Source organism: Magallana gigas, chromosome 6, assembly GCF_963853765.1.
Source record: "Magallana gigas chromosome 6, xbMagGiga1.1, whole genome shotgun sequence".
Taxonomy (NCBI): Eukaryota; Metazoa; Mollusca; class Bivalvia; order Ostreida; family Ostreidae; genus Magallana; species Magallana gigas.
Window position 1 is genome coordinate 44,810,291 of NC_088858.1, and position 10,486 is coordinate 44,820,776.

At 34.1% G+C, this 10,486-nt stretch overlaps 2 protein-coding genes across 3 annotated transcripts; one reads left to right on the plus strand and one right to left on the minus strand.

The window, feature by feature from the left end:
• Window positions 1-4: 4 nt before the first annotated feature.
• Window positions 5-6,605, minus strand: LOC105346790 (very-long-chain (3R)-3-hydroxyacyl-CoA dehydratase 3). The gene is made up of 10 exons (XM_034468884.2): window positions 6,448-6,605; window positions 5,414-5,530; window positions 4,917-5,081; window positions 4,285-4,363; window positions 3,513-3,623; window positions 2,961-3,088; window positions 2,115-2,227; window positions 1,784-1,890; window positions 1,022-1,153; window positions 5-434 (listed from the first exon to the last, which is right to left on the minus strand). Exons 1-10 carry the CDS (start codon window positions 6,538-6,540, stop codon window positions 346-348), a joined length of 1,134 nt encoding a protein of 377 aa, XP_034324775.2. The 5' UTR covers window positions 6,541-6,605; the 3' UTR covers window positions 5-345.
• Window positions 6,606-6,694: 89 nt separating this feature from the next.
• Window positions 6,695-9,963, plus strand: LOC105346787 (kelch-like protein 2). 2 transcript variants are annotated; one of them, XM_011455498.4, is made up of 4 exons: window positions 6,695-6,792; window positions 7,460-7,595; window positions 7,692-7,776; window positions 8,020-9,963. In XM_011455498.4, the coding sequence occupies exons 1-4, from the start codon at window positions 6,755-6,757 to the stop codon at window positions 9,819-9,821; spliced, it is 2,061 nt and encodes a 686-aa protein (XP_011453800.3). In that variant the 5' UTR covers window positions 6,695-6,754; the 3' UTR covers window positions 9,822-9,963. The 2 variants fall into 2 exon arrangements, with proteins under 2 accessions (XP_011453800.3, XP_011453799.3); XM_011455497.4 differs by lacking the exon at window positions 6,695-6,792 and adding an exon at window positions 6,862-7,130.
• The last annotated feature ends 523 nt before the right edge of the window (window positions 9,964-10,486 follow it).

Below are 10,486 nucleotides of genomic sequence, written 5' to 3' on the forward strand. Positions count from 1 at the left end.
TAAAAAAAATTCATACATTTATATTTACATCAAAACAACAGATTCTCAGCCATCTTGCATACATTAGGATTACTGAAGAACAAATCACTACAAAATTTGCATAAATTAACATTCAACTATGTATAATGATCGACATGTAAATCAACAAAGCTCATTTGAATACATGCATAGATACATAATGAGGAAAATCAGATGGCCAGAATTATCCATTATAACAAGATTTGTAATTTCACACACATTCTCAAAAAATTTGATTCAAAGCTGACTATACCGTGGGAACAAACCTTAAATGGCATTGTAAATTTGATTGATCACAACATTGATACATGGAAAACTTAAAAGGAACTAAGAAGACTTTTTGGATTTTGAGGTGGTTACACCACCTATCACCTTCCTTCGCTGATTGTGCATGTAAGTCAGCATTGTGTAACCAGCTGAAAGAAAGAAAAATAATTAGTAGAACAATGTACTAGATTACACAACTTTCGGTCCTAATTAATACAGATGTTCAAAAATGGGATATGAAAATTAGTTAATTTTGCAGTGCTCTAAAATACATATTTTGTCTGCTGAGTAAATATTTTAAAAACAATTCAGTCTGTTATGTTTTTCAGGTGATAATGAGCTATAAAGTATATAAATATGTACCCCGGTATAAAATAAACTTTCTTTTCTCAAGTACGTAAAAAAATAAAGTTTTCTAATATTGCTCCACTCTTATTTATAAAAAAGATGTATGAATTTCATATGTGCACGATTCTTTTAAAACTTCAAAAAACAGTTTTGTTTAAACAGGCTAATAAAATACATGTCTGATTTTTGTATTTAGTGTGATCTCTATAAATTAATATAGTGACTGATACAAAAAATAAATCCTGGAAAAATGAACATCTTATGTTTATACCAGCCTATGTGATCCCATTTTGTGTAGACTCATCCATGTAAGTAATGTTCATAATTTACTGGTTCAATACTCTATTGAATCTGTAAGTATACACATTTCCTCAATCTTCACACTTACCTATAAGAAGAATAGGTGGATATGCGTATAGAAGCCATGGGAAGTAAAAGGCCATGTTGGCATTGTTTGGTAGAGACAGACAGAACCTCTGCGACATCTCGTACAATGGAATGGACATGATAACTACAGCACCTGTAACAGAAACAATGAACAATAGATTCGATAAAGCACCTGCAACTAACAGTGCATCACTATAAGGTCGATAGAAGAATGTGACAGTATCAACAATAACAACAAATCTGTTGCTTTTGTTGATGAACAGTTCCATACATATAGAATATCACACTGCTATTTTGACGCCAACCTGTTACAGTATCAAAATGACCAAGGCTGTTTTCATCCAAAGGCTGATACCATGGCTGAGTCAAAACAACAGTATAATGTTTTTCATATCATACACCCAAAATCAAAGATTATTACAGTAATCAACATATTTTTCTATATACATTTGTATACTCAACTCTCAATTGTCTCTATTCTTTAATACAGATAAAAACACTGTAAGAGTAGTAGGACTTAGTTGACAAACTTTCCAGTTAATTTAGTTTAAATAGATGTCTGGGAGGATATATGTAATATTTCTAGAAATTTTTGGGAAACTTTCTTACTCAGTAACCTTATTATGTGCTAAGTTCCTTTACTAAAATTTTGTAAGTATATATTCAATTATTCATGTATTCATTGATAGAATTTCATCTACATGTACATCTTGTGGCAGAGGCCCACATAACTGGCCAACATAAGAAATAGGTAACTCTTTACCCTCTAGAAATATTCCGACTGGATACAGGGGCATCCACAGTGTGTACCTCAACCAGGTCACAACGTAAATTTTCTTGTCCAGTACTGCTAGCACGTAAAAAGGATATCTACAAAACAAAATGGTTGTATGTCAGTACAATATTTGAAATAAAAAGAATAAGTCTCTGTTAAATGTGCATTTATGCTTTGTACAATCTTTTTCCAAAGAGTAAGCCTTTTTTTTAAAGTTGATTGGCTGCCTTTAAGTTTGGACTAATTTAAACCGCAATCTGTTTGTGATTGTACGTAATATATTATGGAATATAGCTAGCAGATATACCGGCACTCTTACCTTACAACTTCTATTAAACTCCAAGTCAGGAGTAAGAAAAATACTAAAGGGGCACTCTGTATATTTTCCTCATGTAATATGATGACAAACAATATAAAATTTCTCCCTAGAACCTGTAAAGAAAAAGAAAGGGGATTAAGAGCCAGAACTGTCCACTTGTGTAGAGGGGGTGGGGTGGCTGCTTTGTTATAGAGAAAAATCCTATGGGTTCAAACCATATTAGCATTGTTAATTTAATTAAATAGCTGCATGTGGATAAATCTAACCATACTAATAAGAGGTTTACCGTTAATCTCCACAATAATAACATGGAGGCAAAATTTATAACCCTGTATACAGCATATCACAACTTCAATCCAAACAGTTATTGCAAATCTTTTTACATTTTTTACACCATCTTTGCTAGCCAAGGGTTTAGAATGCCCTCCTCTCCTTTCTAAGGCTTTGGAGAGGAGAGGAGCTGAGCATAACCCTTGGCTAAGTCAAAAATAACATGAAAGATAAAATAGCACTGTATAAAATATATCATGCTTCATTTATATGCATCTTGATTTCAATCCTGGTATATATACAGAATAAAGGATGATTTTAGCCCCATTTGCCCTAAATTTAAAATAGGTCTAATGCAAAATTATGGCAACATCTTTTACAGGTGTGTTTGGACAAGAATCCAGAACCTTGAATTCAGTATATGAAAAATAGTGCCTCACTCATACAACAAAAATAATAATCACATTAAATAAATTTTGCTGTGAAATATTGTACCCAGGTTCAGAATATCGCATAATATTTTGAACCTGGGTTCAATATTTTGTATATGACACCAGTGCAATCCAGAGTTTATACCTGCATCAATGGTGCTAATGCACCAGACTTGACCAGACCCAGCATAGGATGGAGGATTTCCATGATGGCTGCTGTCTGACAAACCATTAAAGGGTTTCCTACCAATTGGAATCCAGATGTTATCGCTTCTGCAATCCATCAGATGAAAGTTAGTTTTATTACATCAATGTTATATATATATATAATTATATATATACTTCAGTTCTGAATTAAAAATATTCATTTAAATCTGAATGATACCAGTAATACTTTAATAGAAATAATTCTGAATCTATGCAATTTTTACATGTTTCATGTGTAACTTTGAAAATAAAAGGATTATTTATCACATTGTTTTCTTCTTTACTTAATTTTATAAGTATATTCTATAACTGTGAATCAATATATAAAAACAATATCATTTTCATTCATTTTGCTGTCAGTTTAAAAATGATTTGCTTTGTATTAATTGCATACATTATTTGTCTCGAAGAAATTATTCAAATGATCAAAATGAAAATGTGTTTTTATGGTAATTTAGAGTTCAGTATACAATATACATGTAAAACTTACCCTCTTTGTTTCTTAAGAAATTTACAATAAGAACGCAGCTAATGAACGTGAATCCCACAAACTGGAACAGGTTGTACATAAACAGGTACATTGTTTTGAAGTCTGGTACATCTTGAAGAGAAAGAAAGAACTGTCAAATACAGAAGTTGTGAGTAGAAATTCACGTATCCTACCCAAATTTAACTTTTCCATTTCTATCAGTGTGATACATACACATCACATGTATAATTCATAGACAAAATTCAGCTCTCAATACTTTTGAAGTCCTAAAATCAGGTATTCCACCATCAATTCAACACCCAAAACTGGTTTGGTAAAGGTCTAATTAACTACTAGTATACATTCCAGTTTATAACAGAAGTTTGAATTCAAAAGGTCAGTCTAAAAGACCATCAATAATACATATACACTTGTAGCATCAGCTGAAATCATCGCATTTTGCAAGGAAAGGCTTTAGAATATGTTCCTCTTCTCTCAAACAAAATTTTAATCCCTGGAATTCAGACTAATTCAGCCAATGATTGAAGAGAAGTTTATAAACCCTTGGTTTTCAATGATGTCTTAAATCATCTATAATCTTATTTTGGGGTCTCAATTCCTAACAATTTCTGTCAAAGTCATACTTATATTTCTCTCCCATCACAATCTTTTTTATCTCTAGGTTTATATATTAACTTTAACTGATAATTAATTTATCAAACATTGAGCATTCAGTTTCAATTCAAACATTGCAGGGGATTTACATTAACCCCAAATATGTAAATATCTCCACCTGGTTCACCAGCTGAGTCTAAATCCAGTTCTTTCTCCAACTGTTTCAAGACTTCTTCTTGGGACATATCATTTTCTGGCTGAAAAGTACATCAATGACACATCAAGCATTTTACATATTGATTTCATAAAGCTGCTTTCATATTTTCTGTTCCAATGTGTACAGTACATGTGTGTTTCAAACCATCATTTTGGAAACGGAGTAAAAAATTGTTCATTCTGGTTGAAACATGATATTTGATTGGTTACACAAATTTGATGAATGATTATCATATCTAACATCCTACTTACGTCCCAATTTGATTGTTGTAAAAGGCATATCAATCGGTTTGATTAAACACTTTACAATTTAACATTATTTTTATCAAAATATAAACTGTATCATTTTCCCAAATGTAGAAGTCTTTTTACCTATGTTACACCTTTGTGGTTTATAAAGCATGAACTGCCCTAAGTTTTAATGTATGGAATAACATATACCCCAAATACCCTGTAGTTGAAATTGAAATTAAATTCTTTCCTTCATATTTGAAGTGTCCATCAATAGACCACCATATACCAGGATATATTAAGACTACTAGAATAATCTGCTTATTAAAAGACTTGCCTCAGATAAATACATTATGTACAAACCTGATTGTCTTCCTCCGATTCATCTTCATAAGCAACTTTATCAAAATCAATTTTGAGCCAGGGGTGATTGATTTTCTTCCAAGTCAGTCGTGGCCAAACCTCTCCATCACCTTTCTTTTGGATGTGGAAGTCAATACACCTGTCCAACACTCGGTACCTACTTTTCTGGTTCAATAAATAGAAGAATTTTCCTTTAAATGCTGACTGCACAAATCTATAAGCATCTTGTCATTAGATAAACTAAAGAGTAAATTTTCTAAGAGCATTGCAATAATCAAGTTTCTTGCTTAGCGTATTATGGATTTCTGGATCTTGATTTAAGACCACTTCTTGTCAAGTACTATTTCTCGCCAGTGCATTTTTACATCAATTTTTGTATATAATTTTATGTGTTGATAAAATGTCATATAAACAATGACTGGCAAGAAATGGCACTTGACAACTGATCTAAGGCCAGTATAGTAGGCAAACAGTCTGACATATGTTTTATTTCTTACATCTGGATCAACTGGATGATAAAATTCTATATCTAGTTCATAGGAGTTATGCCCTCGGATTCCAATTCCATCAGCTTTGAACTTTAATCCATCTTCAGTCAAATCAACTATTGGGTCCTATTAAAAATATACAATATATATAAGTTTAATTATGAATTTTGAACATATTTAAAAAATACTGAATAGTTCCATAATTAGAACCATTTTAACATGAGCTAGGACTTTGGGCTGTACGTGACAAACTTCGATTTGACGAAGGCGGGATCTACTCATGGTTAACTGTCTTGTCATTGGCCAATAGATATGAATATATTGAATGCAATGACATTCGCCTGACTTCACACAGAGATGTATATTTCACCAAAACAGCATCAATTTCACACAGCAGAGCAGATCTTGGCACACAAGAAGAAAGCAGGTCAATATTTGACAGCTTGTTTTGATGAGTGAACTAGATGGTAACATCCCACAGAAAGTCCAAGCTCTTGTTAAAACGGAAAGGAGGATTGAGCATATAAATGAAAACATATGGCTGGCCAAAGATTCTAACTCAGGACCCCAGCAACTGATACTCTAGTCAGTAGCTCTACCGCTGAGCTACCAAGGCTGACATCTTTGGTCCTTATGTAGTAGGAAAGGAGGAATGAGCATTTAAATATGTTGAAAACATATGGCTGGACCAGGATTCGAACCTTTGACCCCTGCAACTCTAGTCAGGAGCTCTACCGCTGAGCTACCCATGCTGATATCCATGGTCTATAAAGCCCCAACTACTACATCATAACCACCAACAAAAGTACTTTAATGTCTCAAATTTGAATGGCAAATACAATTCATATTGAAATGAATATATACTTAAGAGTTCACTGGCAATATTATGTCTTGTAACTGACTATCTATTGATGCTTCGGAATTTTCCAGTATTTTAAAGCTATTTTATAAAATCTTTGCAACTCCAAAAATGCAATTGCATTATAGGCCTAGATATGCCCATGACAGCTAGTGTAGACATTAAATAAATAAAGATGCCTTACAACAACGTCTTTAAGGTCAATTTTCAACGATATATGGTCAGTTTTCTGCCCCCAATACACAAACGGGCTCAGCCTCTCACCCGGTTCCGCCATCTTCTTTCTTGGACAGCTCGTACATGGAATAAACAATTAATTAATATTTTTCTAGAATAATCATATTATAATATATATGGTAAACAGCCAATTTAAACTACAATTCAAAATAATTGACATACGGTTATTGAAAATCAAATCAATAAAACAGACATCAACGAACAACTTGTCTAACACAATTAAAAAAAAATTCTCGTGTTTCCCGCACTTGCTTATGTATAAACTGAACAAATGGGAACTGGCTGATTTCAGGTTAGATTTTCCCCCTTCTTTATATAAATGAAATATCATCTAAACAAACATGCATTGCATGACCCCATCAACACAAATTATAGACACTTGAATAAGTATGAAATTGAAAGTGAAAGAAAGTAAATGGACATATTCGTTGGACGGAAGGAAGTTTTGTTTTGGGTTGAACATTACACAAGTGCCACAGCCTGTGAAAGTAGTGCATGTGATAAAGATACTTATGGGCAGGGTGTAGACTAATACAAAGAAAGAATCATGTGTTATCTGTAAGATAAGTTGGAGAGAATGTCAGAAACATTTGAAGGATATCTTTGCCCTATGACATTTCGACAAATTGAGTAAGATGATAATTTAATACACTTTATAAGTTTGTGTTTGTGAGACACTGTAGCTTAGTGGCATGCCTATACCAGTTGTCTCCTTGAGATACAGATCTGCAGCTTAATCAAACCATGCACTGATTCAGGCTAATAATATGTTCAAAAGTGTTAATATGTTTATAGATTGAGATAAATAAATGAAAGGGATGGATGGAACTTCCAACAATCTCTTCAGAATTGCAATGAAATGTTATTCTTCAGATTAAAAGTTTCTGTTTGCCTTGATTAAATCAGAATCAGTCTCATTTTATTTTCATAGTTGATAGTTTCATCAATGATTTTTACAGGCCCAAAATGGATGACCCTTTTCCTCGCACACTGGGGAATCGTGCTATGCATTCATTATCTCTGCAGAGGCACCTGCATGATCAAATGCAGTCCAACTCGGAACTCTGTGATGTAATCCTAGTAGTGAATCAAGTGGTAAGTCAATTATTTGGATATAGGGTTTACAAACATTTTTAAAAAATTATGTATCAGAATTTACAATTTACTTTGGCAAATTTTTTTCTGCCATAGGAAATCCGAGCTCACTGGAGCGTGCTTGTGATGTGTCCCTACTTTCAATCTTTGTATGACAGTGGGCTAAAGGAAAGAATGTCAGGTAAATACTACTCTCAATAATGGTTTTTTAAAAAGTGTACTTAAAATGAATTGGAATCATAATTACAATGTATAAATAATAATTTAACATTCACTTTTAAAGAAAGGTTATTTTATTATACTAAGATTGAGGCAGAATTTAAGACTTTTTAAGGATTTCACTCCTAATATACACTGGTTTATATTCATAAGACTTAAAAAAAGTGGAAGTTAAGTTACGTTTTGTTAATAATTTTTTTTTCAGGGAAGATTAACCTTCTTATTGGCAAAACACCAGCAGTGAGGGTAGCCATATCTTTCCTGTACACCGGAGAAGCAGAGATTACCTATGAGACAGTCAAAGACATTCTAGAAGTGGCAGACTACTTCCAGATCAACGAATTAAAGTCATGCTGCCAAAGTTATCTAGAAAGCATGACCATGACGGTCGAAAACTGTGTTCAAATGTGCTTACTGTGTAGTTTGTATAATCTGGAGTTTTACAACAAGGTGTTTGAATTCCTTAGAGGGCACCTGCCTGACATCATGCAACAAGAGGATGCACTGACCTTGACCTCAGAATCTGTGATGTCACTGTTGACTGATCCAACCTTGTCTTATGTGGAGCAGAAGCAGTTCTATGAATTCATCATTAAGTGGTCCAAATTTGACTTGGAGAATCGAGAGGCATTCTTTCCTGATTTGTTTTGCTCGTTGGACCTGCAGAAGATCCCTAGGAGTGTTCTTGAGAATGAAATTGAGGGAAATCCCCTTGTGAAGAAGGACAAGAGATGTCAGGTGCACGTATTGAACATCAAGATGAAGTACATCACAGGACTGATCAAGGAAGATGATGGAGTAAGGGAGGCAATTCTGGTTGCAGGAGGATGTAGCCAAGTAATGTTTGCCAGCATTTTTAGCATTCTACCATTCAGGGAGTCCTTGGCTGTCAAAAGTCTGCTGGGATACATCTTAGCAGAAGACAGATGGATAGAGTTAGCCCCACTTCCCCATCAGATGCAACAGGCTATCATGACTTTTTGTTCAAAAAAGAATTGCTTGTACATCTTTGATCAAGGAAACCAAAGCTTTTCTTCTAGAGTGTTTATTTATAAGTTTGATTTGGAGGAAACCAAATGGACTAGCTTCTTATTGGAGCTTCCTGAAAATCACATCAGTGGCTCGCTTCATACCATAGTGGCATGTTCTGGAAAACTGTTTGCAGTTATATCTTGCCATATTATTCAGAAAGGTGGACAAAATGTGCAGTGGAGTACATTCCTAATGGAGGTGAAAGAAGACGGCACCAAATCAGAAATCAAGAACCATTTATTTCAACGCAATGAAAACACAAGTGTGGTAGCATGTGTTATGCAAGACAGAAAGATTTGCATTTTAGCAACTAAAGTAGGAGCTATTCCTAGGAGGAAGGGGAAATCAACAAAATTTTTTGTGTATGATGCGGCTTTGAATAGGAAATATGAATATTCCAGAGGAGTAAATTGGGATAACTTGATGTTTGCGGCGGGTGATGAGATTGTGGTTACCAGGATGGGGAAATTCTCGTGCATGAAATACTCCATGACCACTCGAAAATGGAGACATGTAAAAGAACAATTCTTGCCATTCCCAACTCAACCCTTTGAAAGCACCGACTTCAGCTCAATTTCAGATGGCAGCAATTTCTACGTCTTTGGTGGCAAAGGTGTTAAAAGCATGGAATCCGTAGCCGAAGCTATGTGTTACAATTATGCTGAGAAGAAGTGGAAAAAACTTCAAGAACTGCCCCAACCACTGCGACAGGGTGCAACCTGCTGCATCCAGTTACCTAGCAACCTTGCAAAATGCCACATCAAGTGCCCCCATTGCATTTTCTTCCCAAGTCGCAGCAGGGCCAAGTATGACGTCCATTACCAGAGAGAGGAAGATGACGACGAATATGATTATGATGACGGTAGCGGGTACACCTTTGATGACGACTACGTCTCGGACGGGCTTTGGAGTGACGGAGTTCCAGATTATTTGGATGATGACGAATACGATGACTATGAAAATTGGTTTATCTGACTTCTTATGAAAATAAGGGACAATCCAGTTCAATTTCATTCAGTATTTGAGTTTAAAGTTTATATCTGTGCCATATGTTTGACGTTCTGTTCATACTTGCATTTATTTCAAGTTCAGTGATTCTTGTAGAGAAGGTTTTTTTTTAATAAAAACCATTATATTACCACAAGGACTTGATGTTAAAAACATTTCTTTTTAAAAGCAAAGATTTTTTTCCATGATAAATAACGTTAGCATTGTGTAGAGAATTTAAACACCGCTAAAAAGAAATGATTTTAATGTAAGAGAGCCTCTGTATATAACATGATAATGTAAATACATGTATTGTAGTTAAAAAGAACTTTTTAGAAAAAAATACTGTGAACAATGTTTTTTTCTGTTTTTCAGGTTAGTCTACGTAGCTATTAGTAAACTGATATTAAAGTGATTTTAAAAGGATGTTTGCAGAGTTTATTTACAACTCATTTTTATACTCGATAATACTTGTTGAGACCTCGGGCAGATTCTCTGGCAAACCCATCTTGCGTATCCTGTAATATTTGTATACAGGGTAATTTTCGCCCTTCTACACTTTCAAACAATTTTGTCCCATCAATTTTATTAAGACACAGCTGTGTTTAAAGAGAAATAATTTAAGACATTGGAATTTGCCTTGTCTTACATCT

Coding starts and splice junctions, on each gene's coding strand:
- LOC105346790 (XM_034468884.2), bottom strand. CDS start 6,540: ATGGCGGAACCGGGTGAGAGGCTGAGCCCGTTTGTGTATTGGGGGCAG. Junction 4,364..4,916: donor AATCGGAGGAAGACAATCAG/GTTTGTACATAA, acceptor TGTACTTTTCAG/CCAGAAAATGATATGTCCCA. Junction 1,154..1,783: donor AGTCGGAATATTTCTAGAGG/GTAAAGAGTTAC, acceptor TTTCTGTTACAG/GTGCTGTAGTTATCATGTCC.
- LOC105346787 (XM_011455497.4), top strand. CDS start 7,078: ATGTCAGAAACATTTGAAGGATATCTTTGCCCTATGACATTTCGACAA. Junction 7,596..7,691: donor TCCTAGTAGTGAATCAAGTG/GTAAGTCAATTA, acceptor TTTCTGCCATAG/GAAATCCGAGCTCACTGGAG. Junction 7,777..8,019: donor GCTAAAGGAAAGAATGTCAG/GTAAATACTACT, acceptor TTTTTTTTTCAG/GGAAGATTAACCTTCTTATT.